Consider the following 19,196-nt stretch of genomic DNA (forward strand, 5'->3'; position numbering starts at 1 on the left):
GTGTGTGTGTGTGTGTGTGTGTGTGTGGAGTTATAAGAAAATCCTTAAAAACAGTAATCGATTTGACGTTTTTGATCGAGTTTCACGCTTTGCTACACGACCCCTGAAACGGACACATCCGACTGTCGCAGTCAAGCATGCACTAGGTCAGTGGAAGTTGGAACAAGTTCTGGGCCAACTTTTAAAATGAATGACAAGCCGGAACGTCACCCAATCTACTACACCCAACTGTCCTGTCGGCGACAGTTGACTGGAAGCGCAAACGAAATTATTTAAATGAATTGATTTCTATCGGGACATTAGCTGGGATGTCGTCCCTTTACGTCACGTCATGAAACGTAAACAAATGCCAAACTTTGGGATACTAGTACAATACAAGCTTAGTTGGTAAACAAAGGCATCAATGCAAACAGACTTAACCGTTTGCGAGATGACATTTAAAGAAGTTAGTCTAGGTTTTCTGGCTGGACGCTTTAAGAATCACTAAAACTGAAACTGTACAAAGGCGCGCAAGTATTAGTTTATTAATCGTTTTGCAACAACAAAAAAAAGTTAAACCCCAAACTCCCCTTCTTCCTCACCGAGTGACCTCGCTTGTCAACACAGCGAGCGAAACAGAAACAAATGGCGTTTCTGTCCGGGCCAGAATTTCTGTCAGCTGTCAGTACACCGATAATGGTGTAGCGAAGGATTTAAGCAATTCGATTGCTTTCCCATTCCCCGAGCACTTGCGCACCAAACATCGTTCCAGTTTTGTCTTTCTTCCCTCCCAATTTCTTCCCCCCCCCCTCCGCTTGGTGGCTCTCCGACAATCTCCGGCTTTATCTCCTGCAGGTCTCCGACACAGTCCTTGGTGTATGCTGGTCCTGGGTGTGCCTGGGTTGGAAAGTTCATGGCCCCTGTTTAATTCTCTGCCAAACCTGCTCCATTATCTTCACCTCGTCCCCGTCTCTTCTCACCTGAACAATCCCTGTTGGCCTCCCACTGGCCGATGTGTTCGTGTATAGACGGGCAAAAGATTATTTTTCGTGAGATTATTTTCAATTTCTGTTTACACTCGGCATTAGCAATATGGAGCACCTGCGCAAAATTCCATCCATCCATTTATTTGCACCCGGTTCTGGCCGGCAGGGCCACACTGCGTCGGTAGACCCGCACCTTTGCCGCCCGTTTTGCCGACTAATTCGGCAGCACAGAATTGGACATCCGTAGGCACTTTGGAAACTTTTCCTCAATCATCAATTCGCTTTCATTTGTTACATTTTGTTTTTTGCTCGGTTGTCCGTGCTGTAAAGTTGGCTTTAAAATCGGAATCTGTTGAAAGTAGGTTGGGCGAAATCAATTCACAGTATTGAGTTACATTTTAAGACGGTGAACTGTACAGAACCCTCAAACACTCCCGTGATCGTAGCATACTGAGAAGTCAAAGGAAATGGACGAGGATTCTGGTAATGTGTACCGCAGTTGCAAATTTTCATTTTGATCCCGAAACAGAGCCATCATCACGTGTAATTTGTCTCCGTCTGTTGTTAAATTTACAAAGACGATAAGGGACATGTGCATAGACCAAACAAAATCCATAAAAAAGACGAACAGAATCTTTCTCCATTAGACTCGCCAGCACACACCGGGACCATTACCCGGTATGTCATCCATTTGCCAAGATTGATTTAAACGCTTATTGCCACCGCTCTTGTGCCGCGCTTCTTGAGTAGAAATGCTAATGATGATGTGCTCGTTTGACATAAAATTTCTCCACACGGTGCAACAATCTCGTTAACGCCTTTTATTGCAGCGCAACGAGCGCCGCTCGCATGCAGGGACCGAGGTTTGCCAGACAGACCGACAGGGTAGGAGATGTGCCGCAATGTGTGAGGTGGACAGGTATAGAGGTTGCAATATGCTTCCAGTCACGACCCCATTCCTCAGGGGCGGTATAAATCCTGCCCATGTGGTACTCCTTTTATGACGGGAAACCCCATTTCTGCTGACATCGACAAATCCATCATCCGCAAGCCACTTCCAACTTCCTGCACGGTGTCCCATGTACAGGACGCACAGTGCGGCGGATGTCATGGAAGTGGCTTTAGACGGTGCTTGATAAATTGGAACATTGCATAATTTGATTGGTCTATCATTGGAATTGAACATCCGCACACCAACACACATATCTTGCATACTTACTGCCATTTCTAATTCACCGACTCTATCTCCCTTCCCATATAACGACTGCTTTTCTCAATAAGATCTAATATATTGCATTGAGTGATTTGAAATCTGCAAAGGTTGCTATTTTCCGTCTGGGAGATGTACATCGGCCCGGTTTTTTTCACCCTTGGAAATATTACACCAAGATGCGGTGCACAACACCTGCTCACAGCTCGGGACTGCCATGGGCCATCCCCACGCCAACCTCATGCTCGCGAGACTCCGAGACTCTGGCGCCAGGTTGATTAATGCATGTACAGGCAGCGTGACGGAACTTTTCCAATGAAATTTACCCGCACCTACAGTGCGCCGGGCTTTTACCCGTGCCTTGTTTTGCAAATGATCGATGTTCCAACAAATAACCTTTATTAAACTGATTTCCAATTCTGTACAATCATTTAACTTCCCATTTTTCTTGCCTTTCGAGCTCAATTGAAAGCAGTGCAAGGGGTGGGAGTGTTTGCGTGAGGGCTTTTGAGTTTCAGTAGCTTTAAGGATAGGTTAACACTCGCTCGGTTTCTGTCACTGACGTGGCAGGATTCGCGAGCGTACTGCATTAGCGTACCGTTGACATTTTCTTAAGCGTCCACATCCTTTAGCCCGGTCCATCAATCAACGGTGGTTAGCGTGTCACGGGCATAACTTGACTAGGCCCTCTCCTGGTTTCTCCCAGGCCCTGCTCCTTGTCAATTTTCTACAGAATACTCGCTTGCTTAAGGTAACATTAACCTAAACGCCTTCTTCTTGTCCTACTAAAAGCCTGATCTGGAGACAAGCCAAAGTGTCTATTAAGTAGGTGTTCGGGCAGTAGCAGTTGGTTTTATAACTTTTCCACTTTTTTCTTCTTTCTACCCCTTTTCCAGCGAATGTGAACACCGGTATTGGACCTCGAGATCGTAACGAGAAGTGGTTTAATTTACGTTAATGGAGTATGCGACTGCTAGATGAGGCGACTGATGAGTTGAAATGATGCATGTCTGCGTAATTGAAGTGGTAGACATAAACGTAAGGCGCGCTCGTTCCGCTCTTAAGCTGACGCCATACAATGCGGCGAACAAACAGGATGGCGCAAGAAAAACGAAACATATCAAAATCAGCCTCACTTTCTTTGTTGCCAAATGCCAGAACCAGTCACAACAAAGGGGTATACTATCTGCTCGAGCACTGGCAAATTTATATCAAACAATCTCTTTTTCTTCGGGTTTTATTTCATGTTTAACTTCTTTGTGCTACTGAAAGAGACAAGGAAGGTACAAGGATGAGTATGCTGGGTGACACACTCAGCCACCTACGATATGTTACTTTCCTCTTAGCGTGACACATATCCTTTGAGTTGCAGATGTATCTTTGACTTTGTTTTACGCCCTATTCTACTATCAAGCAGAGAAACGTAGAAGTAGATATCGAATTATGTTCTTCCTTCAAGAGGTCACGTGGCTTTGTACCGGATTCACGTACCAAATTGGAAAGCCTGTGTCTGTTGAACTGAATTTGAAGCTCAAAAAAAATGGCACCATTTACACACCAGGCTTAAAAAAACCGAAAAGAAACGTCTCCCAACAAAGCTACATGCAAGGTACAAATGAAAACCACTGATAATGTGTGGTGAAAGAAAAAATCGTCTCCATTCCGTGACTTTTGCGCGCCAATTTCGGTAAAACATGCGATAATGCTACACGTACGATCTACTTTCAGGCGGAATCTCTTTGATGTTTCCACGCGACAGAAAGGATGCTAACAAAAGTCATCTTTAGGCTCCCAGTAGACCAGTAGACAGTTTTAGATACTTTTGCACAACCTTTCACTGTATTTGGGTGTGCGTGTGACGGTATGAAGTTGTTTTTTCCTGAGTAAAGGCAATGATCCAGTAATGCTTTCCGGATTGCGGATAAACGGGCGTTAAAACGTTTGATGTCGTTTTCGTTGGCTAATGAGATAATGCGTTGTAAAGAAAGTGTGTATGGGAGTGTTTTGTTAAAATAATCATCATAGTGTATTGTAAAAAATAGATACTCAAAACTGAACATTACTTTACATATTCTACTTAACATTACATACACTCACATGTATACTCAACGCGAAGTTGGTGTTACTGTTGTAAAATTACACTTTTATCATAGGGCGTTAAAAAAATTCTATATTAGAATCCAGCACTCTACTCAAAAAAGGATTGTAACGTACTCTGTATAAAACCTTTTCAAATAAAAAGCGCTTTATTAAAAGTCAATATAAAGAAATACTTTACTCACTTAATTATCTTTTCATAGCAAACAGCAAAAGAAATTTAAGTATCATAATTTTTTGCCCCATTCAAGCAAATGCAAAACAGCCGTTTGATGCATGCAACCGCTTTCTACCGAGATTGAATGCCAGATTCTGCCAACCTCCACGAAAATTTGAAGAGCTCTTCTGCCCCACAAAATAATCAATAACATCTGTTGGAGGACAATGCTCAAGTTCAACTGTGAATTCAAGACGCATCCTGAAGGTGCTGGAATGTCCCAAATTCGAGCAGATGCCCTGTACAAAGGTGCTCGAACTCTATCTTGCACCAAACGATTCGCTGATATCCTTGCTGTCAGGCCAAAATCCTTGTACAGTAGATCGGGAGCAAACTTGCACAAGGGAATTTTGTTTTCAAACACAATGGAATGGTTCGTATTTAACGTTGAAAGAACTGGTTGATGCAGGTTGCCGAGATGAACTTGTAGTATGTTTCAGCTCATTATCAGCTTTGCCCAAGATGAAGTGGACCATTTATTGGTAGAATTGAACTCAGTTCTTATTTTTTCTACACGGCTCAAGATTGAGTGGACAGTGTAAAGGATGAACTGATCAATTTGTGAAACATTTCAATGACTCAACATTTAGTTCTACCAGTAAATTGTCCATGTATTCTTGAGCAGTGTAGACAAATGGCAAACCATTACTAACTTATCTCACCAGCCCTGTAACACGCTCAAACATTTTCTCCTGGGTAGTGGAAATTCCTTTTTAAATCACTGTTTCAAAGCAAAGGTAATGGTCTCTTACAACAAACGTTAATTTGAAAAACGAAAAGGCAGTTTGCTCGAAATATTTCCTCGATTGGTAGTATCGCAAAATATTTCAGTCAAGAACAATTTATTGTTGACAACTTCGGAGCTCATGTGAGCTTCATCGTACGGAAGGCTCGTTCTGCTTCCAAAATGATGCGTTCTGATATGGGTATTCCTTCGAAAACTGTTCCAGACTATTGCATATGTATCGAAGGATTCCTTCCCCACACTCCTGCCAAATAATGTTGATCAAAATTTACTTGAACTTGTTGCACAACTGGTAGGGAATTTTCTCTTCTGAAACATTTCAAATATGCGCGTGAAACATTTCAAAACGGAAATATTTACTGATTGGTGAAACGGCTCCTATTCACATTACATTTTCCCTCGTTTGATATACAAATATGTTTCAAAAACAAGTTCATATGAACTGTTTTAAGGTTTTTCCACGTCTTAATAAATAAAACAATAATCCTTTAGAGCCTTTTTCCGACGATGAGACCACCACCTCTGCACCGTTGGGCCAATATCTATATATCTCGGCGCACCGTGTTTTGACAGCTGCTGAGGGCCCCAAACTGTCACAACACCAAACTCGAAAGATACCGTATCTGTCGGCCGAGTGTACGGCGTTTCGCTGGCCGTGTTATCCATCCACACTTTCTGGTGGTACTTTTCCTGTGGTTGGCGTGGTGTTGCGTTTTTCGGCCCTTTTTGTTTCTTATTCTCATTGCGCGAAACTTCTCACAGAAACTTAGCGCTCGGTAGTGCTCTAGTGGACAAGTGCGGACAAAATTTTCCAGCTGAAGGTTTTCAGTGTTTTCCCACCCACCTTCCACCACCCCCCTTCTTCCACATCCCACTTTCCACTTCTCAAATTCTGTCACACACGCTATCACCTTCCACCTCTTCTTCTTCTTCTTCTTCTTCCTCCCTTTGTGTGTGTGTCTCGTTTTGTTCTCGTACGACAAGTTCGTCGGGAAATCGTAAAGAAAGGGAACAAAAGTAAAACGGCACACTCTGTGCGTGTGTGTAGCGGGAAGAACAAGAAGAAATCTAAGCCAACACACACATTTTCGTTTCAATTAGCACGCGCACCGCCTTTCCAACCCTTATCACATTTACCTCCCTCACTGCCCCTCAAGAACCCGAAACCCACCCCCCAACCCTCTCTTCATTGCTGGGTCGATAGTTTGTTTGGTTATCTTTACCGTTAACCTTTTTACTAGTTACTTTCTTTACTGTATCTTCTCACTTGTACCGTTTGGTTGGTTTTAGAAGCTAGGCAGAGTTTGGATTCTTCGTTCCAAGCGGAACGCCGAAGGTTTTTTTTTAAAGCTAGAGTCCTTGCTACCCGCGTTTTGTCATCAACCGGAAGAGGCAGGGTGCGGTGTGGGCCGGGTGTTGTTCTCTGTATGTGTGGTGTGTGTATTCGTATTCTTTGTGCTCAAGTGTTAAGTGTACTCTACTCGTTTAATCGAAATCCCCCGAGATCTCCAATTCCGGGAGCTGTCAAAGCGATGCCGGATCGAAGATATTAGCCAAGAAAGCGGCATCCAAACTCACCAAACAACCAAGAAACAACCAACCGAATCCAAACCAAAGCAGCAACCCCCGTATCAACCCCGTGTCTCTTTATCTCTCTCATTCTCTCACTCTCTCTCTCTGTCTATCTCTATTTAACGCTGTCTCAATCGCCGTACTCCTGTACCACCTGTGTTTGATAGTAAATCCAGACATTTTGCGATTTTTTGTTGTTTTAACTTATCATTTGTGCTAGAGTGTGTGCAGTTTCCTACACTGCCGGGCATAAGTGTAGAGGGATTACACGAATCATTCATTTGCGTTAGTTTTCATTTAAAAAAATACGGAATGTGATAACTGATACCCGTCCCCACGTGTCTCTCACACACATGGTTCATAAATTGGAATTGTTCTCTACACGCTCCCATACACACGCCAACCGCAAAACACACAACCCATACCGATGCATACTAGCTAAAAGCGACACACAACACTTTGCCCTCAATCATCTTCTCTGCCATTTACCTACCTATCCCGTATGCTGTTGTACACTGTTAGCATGTTTGATGTTATGCAAAAAAAGAAGCACACTTCCGGGAACAAGCATAGAAAAATCACCAATTTGTGCAACCCTTTAAGGACATATATAAAACGCCACCCTTTCTTCTTCCCTTTCTTCTTTGGCACTACCCAAAAGAGGCCTTTTGGGGGGGGCCTGACACCATTATTGCTGGGCTTCCTTAAATAATGTTTAAGTCGTAGCTGGCAACATGGTTCCGTACGAGATTCGATATCCGGTCTAGTCGTGCGAGAAGACAGGCACCGTTATCGCCTCGGCTACCAGACCGTCCACTGCGCTTTACTGCAGAAGTAGCAACAAAAGCGTTGGTTTTTCGATGATCAGTGAGAGGGAAGACTGTGCACTGAAAAATCTGATCGAACATTCCTAATTCTTGTTAAGCAAACCCCGGGAAGCATCGCCCATTTCCGTTTTTGCAGACACATGTTGCTTCCGATCACGTTGTCCGTCCGGTTTGCTAGCAACCGGATTTTCCAAATTCAAATTTTAATTATTTTATATTTTATCTGATTACATTTACAGACCAGTAAAATCGAAACGAACGCTGGAATAGAGAGCGAGAGTGAATAAGAAAAACTCAACACCGAAGGTCAAAGAAAAGAGTTTTGTGTGTGTGTGTTTTGTTTTTGTTGTTGTTGTTACTGTTGTTACAAAAGTACAAGTATTGTTCCCCATTTTGTTCGTCTAGTTGTAAAATCTAGAGAAGAATAGGAAAGCAAAACTTCTACACGAAAAACAAAAAAAGCAAATAACAAATTATAACAAAACTAAACAGCGTCCAAGTAGCCGTCAAACGTTTGCCGGTGTCGTGTTTTGTACCGCTGCACAAGTGTTATACGAAGCAAAAACAAGGCAATATAGAGAAAAAGAAAACCCTCAAAATCACACTAGAAAAAAGAGTTAGCGCAAGATGCTTCTCAGCCGAAATAAGTAATTGTTGATTTTACTTTTCGTTTTTTTCTTAATTCTTATACTCCTTTCCCTGTTTTCTTCATCCAAGTTTTTTTTTCTTTTGTTTCACCCTACATTTGATGCAAATTTTCATTTTCTGTTTTGTTTTGTTAATATTTTGTGCATCTCGTAGGACAATTCATACCAGTGTGTTTAACCTGACCATCCCATCATCTGTAGAATCTGACAATACCGTCTGTAATGCTACTTGTTAGAGCCACACTAACACACATGAAAGCATGCGCACCTTACACGTCCTTTTCCTTCTTTCGTCCTTACGTTGCGACCATAACATAACATCAGCAACACGAATCGGAATCGCCCCGTCTTTAACGATCAAACAAGTAGTACCTCACTGACTCTTAACAACCACCACCACAATACCACCCCGAGAATAGAAATATGTGCTAATGTTAGCTTGTCGTTTAATTTGTACTCATAGTCACTTTTTTTTTGTTTTGTCAAGACAAGCTTTCGAACCCATCATTCCTTAAAGAAAATCACTAACTAACCATTCCATCACTAACTATCTGAGCCCGTTTGTTCGCTCCCTACAGAAGCAATGAAACGCAGATTTATTTTTCTTGCTATGCGAACCATCTTGCCTACATAGTTAATGTTTGTCTTATCCGCCTCCCCAGACTCGGAAGCATACGTCCGGCGAAGCATCTGAAGCTCGACAGCATGGACGCACCGGCCACGTCCGATATCGTCATCATCAATGGAAACTCTCATCCGGATCTGGCAAACCTGATTGCGAAGTATGTACCGCTGCCAAAGAAAAAACAACCAACCTCCAACGAATAGTCGCAAGTCTTCGAAGGGAATTTATCGATCAAACGGAGCATTGTGACCTTCGACGAAATCATCGCTTACTTTTGGAGCGCGTCGGCTAGGAAGTGCAGCAACATTAACATGCTTTTTCCGCTTCTTCTCCCTGCCCTTTCATGTGCTGCTTCAAGTCGACTGGGTGTGGCAAACGGTGGATGTGCGGTTTATCACAAAACGAATCGCGAAACGATGGTCGAGATTGGCGATTCCGTGCGTGGTAAAGATATCTATATTATACAGACCGGCACAAAGTGAGTTTTTTTTCTCGATTAGCATCGGAAAATGTTTGGGTTTCGGGAATGGATTCGGGATGTCGGAGACATTGAGGCTTTGCCTAGGGGATGGAGACTCTTGAAGCTCTTGGAATAAGAAGACCTTAGATTGGGATGGATTTACTGAGGTCCTTAAGATCCCTTGAATACTTTCCTCTAACGAATTATTGTCTCTCCAGGGCTAGAACGTCTTATTTGTAGTAATTAAATTTAGATTTGTGTTTTTATATCTTTGGCCGAAGATATCCCCTTTTCTTCAGACCCTTACCTTCTATTAATGGCATCCTTGATTAGATTTTATACGTAGCTGTATAGTCAGAAAGATCCTTCGACCATTCCACAACTGAAGCATGCTCCTTATAGCAAAAATCACACCATCTATTGCAATGCTTTTTTCCGGTTCGCCTTCGCAACAGAGACGTCAACAACAACATCATGGAGCTGCTCATCATGGCGTACGCGTGCAAAACCTCGTCGGCCAAATCGATCGTTGGTGTGATCCCGTATCTGCCGTACTCGAAGCAGTGCAAAATGCGCAAACGGGGCTGCATCGTGTCGAAGCTGCTGGCGAAGATGATGTGCACGTCCGGCCTATCGCACATTATCACGATGGATCTGCACCAGAAGGAAATCCAGGGCTTCTTCGACTGTCCGGTAGATAATCTGCGTGCCTCCCCGTTTCTGCTCCAATACATCCAGGAAAGCATCCCCGACTATCGCAACTCGGTGATTGTCGCGCGCAATCCGGGCTCGGCGAAAAAGGCCACCTCGTACGCGGAACGGTTGCGTCTCGGGATTGCTGTCATACACGGTGAGCAGAAGGAATCGGAAGCGGACGAGGTGGATGGGCGCAATTCGCCACCGACGTTGCCGAAGTCGCGCACGATGGACGTGTCCGGTGGGGTGCCGATCCATCCGGCAAAGGAAAAACCGCCAATCAATGTAGTGGGTGATGTCGGCGGACGGATCGCCATTATGGTGGACGACATGATCGACGATGTGCAGTCGTTTGTGGCGGCGGCTGAGGTGCTGAAGGATCGGGGCGCGTACAAGATCTACGTGCTGGCGACGCACGGACTGCTCAGCCAGGATGCGCCCCGGCTGATTGAGGACTCGGCGATCGATGTGGTGGTGGTTACGAACACGATACCGCACGAGATACAGAAGATGCAGTGCCACAAGATTAAAACGATCGATATCAGTATTCTGCTGGCGGAAGCGATTCGCCGCATACACAACAAGGAATCGATGTCGTATCTGTTCAAGAACGTCACGCTAGAGGACTAGACTCGAACACTCTCTCACACCGGCACACCACTCCCTCACGAATGCGTGCTTTTCTTCTGTTTTCACTTACCCTGGTGTCTTTACTTTATATATATAAAAAAAAATCGCATTTACACGCATTCACCGCAACCGCCCAGTGTTGCTAATCCTGCACCATAACGAAGAATTGTAAAAAAAAAGGAAACGTTAATCAGGCGTGACAGCAGGGACCAAATAACAGCAACAAGCAAACAAATGTCCATCTTCCCAACGCTTTTAACCCTGGCATATTCTTTCTTCTTTTAATTCGTCCTTTTATATTGTGCTATTATTGTTTTTAACCACCATTTCCTTTTCATCGTAACACTTGCTTAAAATATCCAAAAACAAACACACTCACACGCATGCAACAAAGCTCATGAATATGATAGTATAGTCAATATAGTGTAGCGATTTAGAAAGGTAAGGATCTTGCTTGAGGCAACGATCTATAAACAAACAAATTATTAAAAAAAGGTATCAAGAAGAATAAAAATCACAAAACCATAATACAGGAAGGGAAGGTATGTGCATAAAAAAGGGACACGACGCGCCCCAACATAGGAACAACAAAAACCTTATTGTACCAACCATTTTGTTTTCGTTCCTTTTTTTCCTTTCTTTTGTTTTTTTTTTGGTTTTCTACGGTTTAGGAAATGTAGAGTACGAAGAATGAGTAGGCACGATCTGCACTGGATCAATAAAGTACACTGAATGATTTTGGAATTTTATTCCGTCTTTTATGCGATAAAATGGCGGCGCGCACGTGTGTGTGTGTCTGTTGCCTGGTGCGCGCCCGAAATTTTGGACTAGGATTATTACACGAACCGAAAACATTAACAGCGGAAAATAAGTTTACACAATCATCCTTCTCCTTATCCCCCTCCCTCGTCACGCGTTCCCTGTTTCACTCCCATCCAATCCCCCGTCAAGGAGCCATTGAGAAAATTGTACCTTTTAGTTTTTAGCTTCATCGTAGTTTTACATTGCCGTTTCTTCAATCATTTCAGATGCGACAGGGAGTAAAATGTTCACTGTAAAATGACAGGGAGTAAAATGTGGGTGTGCGTATGAGCGTTGTGTGTGTGTGTGATTGAGTAACATTTGTTTTACGACAAATTATGTAACTGTTACGCGCAACTAAGGTTCCTCCTGGACTTTTGGTCCATAACACTTAGGCGTCATGTTGTTTCTTTCTAGTTGCTTTTTCCTTTTTTTTGTTTCTTTTTTGTATCGGAAGGTTTCAACATTTCTGTATTTATATGCATTTCACAGGGGATTTTTAAAATAGTTGTGCTCCATGGTGTGCTGATCGTTTTCGTTTCTTTTTTTTTTCCTATCGGTGATTTCCAACGATTTCCATTCCCGTGTGCCAGTCAGCTCCGACGCAGATTGAAAGAATTTGTTAGTTTGTGTGTGTGTGTGCTTTTTTTGTGTGTCTGTGATGTGTTGTTGCTGTTCGTTGTGCTGGTTTCTGGTTTTACATTTCGCAGATTACCGTCGCCAGCCGGAGGTCTGATTCGTCAGCCATGCGCATCGTAACCATTGCCTGGTTCGTGAACCGTCCGCTCGAGATCAACCGGACCGAGGTGGTGCCGCACAGGATCGTCTGGTCTAGGTCCATCCGGCCACGGCTACGTCCACAGATTGTGCTAGCACGTGTGAGCTGATAGGACGGGTCTAGTCCAACGGAACCGCCAATTTCGAGCTTATCGTCTACCCGTACACGTTCACACTGAAATCAGACAAATAGAACTATTAGTAGACATTTCAGTAGCGCATTTTCTGAGTTTAAAGCTATGAATGATGTCTTAGCAAGGGTTAAGGAAGCTTCAGGGGACAGCATAGCTAGAGTTCGCTAACTTTGCGATGGAATCCCGACCAAGCTTATCTTGTACATTGATCCTGCCAATAACTACGAGCAGTTACGCAACGATCGAATCTAGCGATAACTCTGTAAAACCCTCTTTGAACTACAGCCCCCACATAGCTACAGCAACTTACGTAACGGACGCTCTCATTGATTTCGCCTACTTCCAGAGCGATGACGGATACGACGGCCGGAAACAGTGCAGTCAGTGTACAGTTTCTACGCTGTCCATAGTTACGCAACATGTAGTACGGTGCCAAACCTTCCGCCATGATGTTGCAAGCTGCAGGAAAACAACAAAGCAAAAGACAGAGAGACATCACGGCAATTAGAGGGTATATACCTATCAGCCGAAGAAAGTTGTGTGTCCTTACGTTTTGGATTGTGATGGAATCGGGCAGACAGGACGAACGAGCCACGCTCCGGGATACGATACTGCACCAGTGCCGCGTTCTGGCTCGATCGGAACACCCATGCATTGGAGGCGGCCGAGCCGGTCTTGACGGGCCACGGTCCTCCGGTTTGTTCTGCGCAGAATTCCTGGACTCGCAGCTCGAGTGGTTTCTCGTGATCGCGCTCACCTGGGAAGTACTGCCCATTGAGCTCCCAGCCATCCACGAACGCCATCAGTCCACCGGTACGGCACTCCACGTTAACCTGCTTCATCGTAACTTCGATGGTTTGGTCCGGATTGGCGACAAAGTACACACCGCAAACGCTCGCAGCGTCCGGCAGCGTGTCCGGGTCCAGGCTACCGTTAGCAACCCCGTCCGTAGACAGTTCCGGTGACAGCTCGCCCGGTGACATCCAGTGGGCGCCATGCTTTGACGTCGATCGGACCGGCGGTAGTTTGACGAACGAAAATTCGCCCTCCTCCGACGTGACGTGCATACAGTCTGAAGCAGAGGGGGCATAATAGGAGAAAACAACAAATGTAGCGTAAAATTGTGGTATTGTCGTTAGCATTAAGCCGTAAGAAGTCAAGAGCAAGTGGAACGCTGTCATCTGCACGCGAAAACTGCTCCGTCCGCTTCAAGCTCCCTCGAGGCGCAACGCGTGTCACGCGTTCTACGAGTACACTTCAAACTTCATCCTATCCGTTGCTCCCTGGCAGGATTGCAAAGCTGTGATCGGCATGTGACGCGTACATCAACCGCCCCCCCCCCCCCCCCCCTCCACCCCTAACTCTCGCCCACGCGCACGTCTCATTTTTCGCCGGGAGAAATATTGGAATTGAAGTGCAATCGAGACAAGTGCTTTCGCAACAATTATCCCCAACCCAGGTTTGCTAAGCTTTGCTACTTACCCGTGATGAGATGTATCTTTTCTTGCGGTGCCGTCTGCTCGAGCTCAAACGATCGCCGTACTGCGTGCCAGGCCTGGAAAACAAGAGAGGAAAAAAAAACAAGCAAAAATAGGAAAATGCTTAAAATAGACGTATCACTTAACGCTCAGCGCAAAACTCTACGACCGGCAAAAAAGGGTTTCAATTACAAAAGTCATCCGTAATCCGTAACGGCAAATATAGGACAAGGACCAATAAATTGCTATCGGCCAAAGGAAGTAGGACTGTTCCCGTTCCTAAGCGCTTTGTTTTGTTAGGATTGCTCGATGTCTTTTGTCTCTGTAATGGGTCTCTACCACACAGCAACTCACTCCCACGGCAAGAAATTATCCTTTTAAGGAACACAAAATACCGCCTAGTTTCTGTTCCCAAAGGGTTCAGCCGGCATCTCCAACAAAGCCAAAATGTCAAAATTGATGGCCGAAAAGAAAAAAAAAACGAACGCTAAATGTTACTTTTAAATTAGTTTTCCCCGTCGGGTTTTTTTTTTCATTTGCCTCCCTGACGAGTAACTAATTTTGCGTCGTATGAGAAAGCTAATCTCCCATCCATCTCTCCAAACAAGGGGTCATAAAACCAATTGCGCTAGCGAAACACCCCCGGCGATACGGTCCCCGCCATAGTGAAAAAACAAAATGTGAAACAATACCACCACAACCGGAAGCGCACCGTTTTATGTTGTAATTAATTCGCGTATTTTTATTCTTCCCGTAGAATGCACAAAAGCGAAGGTAAAAATTAATTGCAAGCACCAACAGGAACCAAACCCACAGCTGGTGGAAAACAGGGCCTTTTTTCCCATTACCGGTACCGGTTGGCGAACAAAAACCCGGGGAAAAGGTGTTTAATGGCGCCTGGGCGAGCTGCGGTTCGGAAAAGTTTACACCTCTGCTTTCGGTCGCCCTGGAGCGACAACGACGCTGGACACCGGGACGATTGCGCGAAACGCGAAAATGAAACGCAAATATAACACATAATTAAATTGTGCACAAATATTCAATTTCCTGGCCAGGGTTTGCATTCTCGCGCTTTTCCGCAAGAATGCACGGCCGGGCAATGAGGCCACGGTGGTGGAAGTTCCGAAGACGGGAGGAAAATGCGAGGATCCTTTTATTGCGGTTAGCTATTTTCTGTGGTTGAGCTGAGTGGGTACTTTCCCAAGCCAGTGGAAGAGATCCTAAGCCGCACTTGAGGCTAATTTAATGTGTGTGTGTGTGTGTGTGCGTGTGTCTATCTGTGTCGCACTTTATTGCAATTTACAAAACATTGGTGGTATTAATGGGAGGAGGTGTGGATTGCTGGTGGCAGTTTTAACGGGAAGAGGGTGGTTTATTATTTTACAACTGCGAACCGCTGTAGCTTCAGATTAGGACATTACTTTCTGCCACTCTGAGCAGACTGGTTTTAATAACGGCTATGAATGAATCCTCCGAGAATTGTGCAAGGTGTACCATCAAATTGCTCTTAATATAGAGTTATAGTAGAGCAATTTTTATTCCATGCAGTGAGAGTGTTAGCATCACTAAGAGACTAAGTACGATTTACAGTGGCGTCATCTATTAGGGAGTTGCTTTATTGGGAAGACACATTTTAAAAATTCAGTGTATTTTACGTTCCTGAGTGTATGTTGACGAACATGTTATGCCTCTGTGATGTGTTGCAGCCTTGGAGCAATTGTACAGTAAAGAAATTAATTGTGTTTTCACTCTACCAAGAGGTTATCGGCCCTGGAGGTTAATGCCCAGAAGTTTTTGCCCCAAAGATGCTTGGCAGGTGATTTATTCCGAGAAGGTTTGCTCCAAAAGAGTTGAAGAACGCTACCAGCCACAACCATGCTTCGACTGACTTCGAGCTAAACTATTCATGGTAGGTAACATCGCTGTTAATTGAATTTCATTAGAGGCTTCAGGTGTGAAATTATCCAAAAGCTTTGCATTGGATAGTTGCATCCCAGATTTGGTTACGAACCTGCCACGTGTGAGCAGATAGGTAAGAGAGGTAATACTACGAACCCATGTGAAACAGTAATATGGACTGTATATTTAATTAGCCGCAGAGGACGTTTTTGACAAACGACATTAAGTTGGAAGTTTAAAGGAAGAACATCGAACAGCTATAGGTCATAGATATGGTAATTATGTAAGCTGCCAAACCATTTCTTTACGTATGGACGTCCTATCTCAGAGATATCCGAAGGCTTTTCCACGACCTGTCCGGGCGCCGGTCTTCAAACGGCAGAACCGGGGCTCAAATTCCATACAGACCGCCTTCCCCGTAAGCAGGGCTGACTACCTTGCTACGGGTAAAATTATGTCACAGAAAGCCAGATATATAAGGCTGAAACCTTTCGAGGTTGTAGTGCCAAAGGAAGGAAGCGATCTGATCGGGAAGTACTGGACCGAGGCTTTGAAGTTCCTTTTGAATGAATTGCCTACAAATATGGCCATTTCATAAGAGATATTTTACTATTTTGGAGAGCGTAACCAAAACAATTTTTTATGGCGTAATTCTACAAAAAGTGCTACTACTATAAATCAACACCATAGACCGCACGCATGATTGGACCTCGGATCAGTCGGGTAATGCTAACGGGAACCCTAAAAATTCAATTATGTAGAGAGGAACCATTTTTCAAAAGGAATTACTCATGGTACAAGTGCTCAATCTTGGCAATCCCACTGCGACCGAGCAGTCCTTTCTGAAGTACCGGTAACAAAATGCAAATGAGGTATCGAGCATTCCCCTACCGAACCCAATCCCTCCCTTCTTCCACAATTTGAATATGGGCCGACCGACCGAATTGGGATGCAAATGCAGAAAATGCCCAACTCCTACAGGCTACTGGCTAACAGAGGAGAAAAACGGTAGAAATCCTCCCCGACCCACGCACAAACCACACACACACACATGGGTACACTTGCTCTTGTGTGGAGTCATGTTGATATACTCGTCACATATGTATGCGCTCATGAAATATGCAATAAGAAGTTTGGAAGGTTAAGTGGTTCCTTTTTCGTGGTGGAAAAGGGTGCAAAGAGGTGCGAGAGGAAGGGAGAGAAAAACCAAGAGGCGAGGCGTAACACTGATGTAAGCATGCATGGGTGTGTACATATGATATGATAGGGGGTGGTATATGAGTGTGTGTGTGTGTGTATTGTGTGTGTGTACGCCCATATATGCAACAGGTGATGCAACGCGAACAATTGGCCCGGATTGTGCAGATGCAACTGTGTTGTAAAACTAGACTAGGCGCTTGAATGAAGGAAGCAGAGCCATGAAAGACATTATCCTACCTTCGCCTGGAAGCAGAGGATCAGCACCTGAAAAAACAACATCATAACTCCGCGCATCGCCATCCTTTCGCTGCTTCGGCCCCTTCCGCGCTCGCTTCCGTTCGGTGGTTGCGGTCGTTTGCTGCCGGTGAAAAGATGAAGTTGGGAAAGTGACGAGTGAACGGCGAGTTAAAAAGCAACTCAAAAATAATCATTTTTCCAGCTGAAACAGCACCACGGTGCGTGGTACAATAACACGGGCACTGTTGTGTTATGCATTACCTCGGTTGGAGTGTGCTTTTTTTAATTGACTCGGGCTAAAAGAAGTTTTTAAAGAAGTGCGCGACACTGTTATACGTTTTAAGGCTCGTTTAAGTTGAATGGCGGAAATAAAAGGAAGATTTTGTCTTAATAGCTGCATACATTTTTTTTTACTTGGCACTACAACCTCGTGAACTCTCGGCCTGCCATTTCTGGCTTTCTGCGACTTGATTTTACCCGTAGTAAAGTAGTGAGCCCTACGTACGGGGAGGCGGTCTGGATGGAATTTGAACCCCGGTCCTGCCGTGTGAAGACCGGCGCCGTTATCGTTTGGCCACCGGACCGCCCCCTGCATACATTTAGGCGACGTTATTCTTCAAAAGTTGTTAACTTTTCGCAAAAAAAAACGAACCTTTTAATGAAACGCATTGCAAATTATAAACTCGTCTTAATTTATGCAATCTGGAGTAAGTACAAAATGGAGTAAGAAAACCTCTTAAAGTTTGTTAGTTCAAGTTCTTCAAGTTGTAAAGTGGTCAGGCTAGTTGCATACATTTATGCGATATTTTTTTAAATTATTAATTTTTTTGCAAAAAAAATTGTTAAGTAAGAATTGTTTTAAAACTAGGTATTCGAAATTACCACACGCATAAATGTATGCAATCTGTCTCACAAAATCGTTTCACGAATACATTGATAACACAACTTCTAAAAATTGTTTTGAATAATAATTTTTAAGTTCCAAAGCGATTAAAAGATAAAAAAAACAACCACCAAACTTACACTGATTGTTGAATAAAATGTATGCACTTTGTTTCAGTTCAATTACAAAATCACAATGAGAGCGTCGTCAGTTAGCCACCTGGTCCTGTTTAACCACAAAGTGGTTCGTTTTTGTACTGCTGTCTTTCGTAAACCATCCCACTACTCGATCATTCTGCACGATGATCGCCGTGCATTTTGTGCATGCATACGCTCACTTACTCACTCACAAACACTCTTCAACTACCGTTTCCGGGCCAGAAAACTGTAAACAACACACAAGTTTCACCCAGATACACGCAAATTTGAAGCAAATTTTGGAGCGTTCGAGTTTGATCGAAGTTGATTGCTGACGGTGGTCTGCACACGCGACAATGGTCGTTGTTCCACTGACCGTTGGCACACAACTGGCAGGCGACTGGTGTCTTGACTGTTCACAGGGATACAACACTGGCACTCCGGCAGCCTCCGGTCGAACAGTATCAGCGAATGCGACCCAACGGCGGCGGTTGGTCCCGTTTTAAAGCGTACGAGATTTGCTCCGCTCTATGTGCGCCCTCTTCCTTCCATGCCTGGATGTGAGTCTCTTTCACGCTTTTTCAAGAAACACCAGGCGTCTCCATCGATTGCAGCATCATCATCTCTCGCAACTGGTTGCGATGCTGTGTTGTTTCCTTCTCGCGTGTGCCAGCCTTCTATTGCACTCTCTGTAAAGGGCCACATAAACCAGAAGTGCGTGTCTGAACTTTAACTTTACGTCTTTCTCTCGCACTGGGTCTCTCTTTCCTATCAACGACTCTTTTTGTAGCGTGAAAGCTCCCTGCGTGATTTCACGATTCCTCTACAGGGTTTACTAGACTTAGGGAGACTGGAAGAAGCTTCACTACAAGATAGAATATTTTATCCATAGAACACAGTTAATTATACACGGGAAAGCAGAGTCCGATCGGTAGATCACGTCATGAAAAGCAACACCA

General features: G+C 44.2%; 2 protein-coding genes across 24 annotated transcripts; one reads left to right on the forward strand and one right to left on the reverse strand.

The window, feature by feature from the left end:
* Positions 1-5,818: 5,818 nt before the first annotated feature.
* Positions 5,819-11,440, forward strand: LOC118517483 (phosphoribosyl pyrophosphate synthase-associated protein 2). Of its 22 annotated transcripts, none has more exons than XM_036063755.1 (6): positions 5,819-5,915; positions 7,873-7,939; positions 8,126-8,280; positions 8,943-9,062; positions 9,264-9,383; positions 9,821-11,440. In XM_036063755.1, the coding sequence occupies exons 3-6, from the start codon at positions 8,261-8,263 to the stop codon at positions 10,689-10,691; spliced, it is 1,131 nt and encodes a 376-aa protein (XP_035919648.1). In that variant the 5' UTR covers positions 5,819-5,915; positions 7,873-7,939; positions 8,126-8,260; the 3' UTR covers positions 10,692-11,440. The 22 variants fall into 22 exon arrangements, with proteins under 22 accessions (XP_035919648.1, XP_035919587.1, XP_035919707.1 ...); XM_036063747.1 differs by having other exon boundaries at positions 5,874-6,010; XM_036063714.1 differs by having other exon boundaries at positions 5,888-6,055.
* LOC118517586 (corticotropin-releasing factor-binding protein) lies at positions 11,398-18,793 on the reverse strand. 2 transcript variants are annotated; one of them, XM_036063873.1, is made up of 7 exons: positions 18,241-18,793; positions 17,479-17,513; positions 17,218-17,338; positions 13,886-13,958; positions 12,954-13,475; positions 12,714-12,862; positions 11,914-12,444 (listed from the first exon to the last, which is right to left on the reverse strand). In XM_036063873.1, the coding sequence occupies exons 3-7, from the start codon at positions 17,278-17,280 to the stop codon at positions 12,190-12,192; spliced, it is 1,062 nt and encodes a 353-aa protein (XP_035919766.1). In that variant the 5' UTR covers positions 17,281-17,338; positions 17,479-17,513; positions 18,241-18,793; the 3' UTR covers positions 11,914-12,189. The 2 variants fall into 2 exon arrangements, with proteins under 2 accessions (XP_035919758.1, XP_035919766.1); XM_036063865.1 differs by lacking the exon at positions 17,479-17,513 and having other exon boundaries at positions 11,398-12,444; positions 18,241-18,789.
* Positions 18,794-19,196: the final 403 nt, after the last annotated feature.

This window comes from Anopheles stephensi, chromosome X (genome assembly GCF_013141755.1).
Source record: "Anopheles stephensi strain Indian chromosome X, UCI_ANSTEP_V1.0, whole genome shotgun sequence".
NCBI classification, from domain to species: Eukaryota; Metazoa; Arthropoda; class Insecta; order Diptera; family Culicidae; genus Anopheles; species Anopheles stephensi.

Bases quoted from the DNA above. Each gene is read 5' to 3' on its own strand.
- LOC118517483 (XM_036063694.1), top strand. From the start codon at position 8,261: ATGCTTCTCAGCCGAAATAA. The intron at 8,281-8,942 runs GTAATTGTTGAT...CCGCCTCCCCAG, and splicing joins ATGCTTCTCAGCCGAAATAA to ACTCGGAAGCATACGTCCGG. The intron at 9,063-9,263 runs GTATGTACCGCT...TGCTGCTTCAAG, and splicing joins CTGGCAAACCTGATTGCGAA to TCGACTGGGTGTGGCAAACG.
- LOC118517586 (XM_036063865.1), bottom strand. From the start codon at position 17,280: ATGGCGATGCGCGGAGTTATGATGTTGTTTTTTCAGGTGCTGATCCTC. The intron at 12,863-12,953 runs GTAAGGACACAC...GTTTTCCTGCAG, and splicing joins ATTCCATCACAATCCAAAAC to CTTGCAACATCATGGCGGAA. The intron at 12,445-12,713 runs GTAAGTTGCTGT...GTCTGATTTCAG, and splicing joins TCAATGAGAGCGTCCGTTAC to TGTGAACGTGTACGGGTAGA.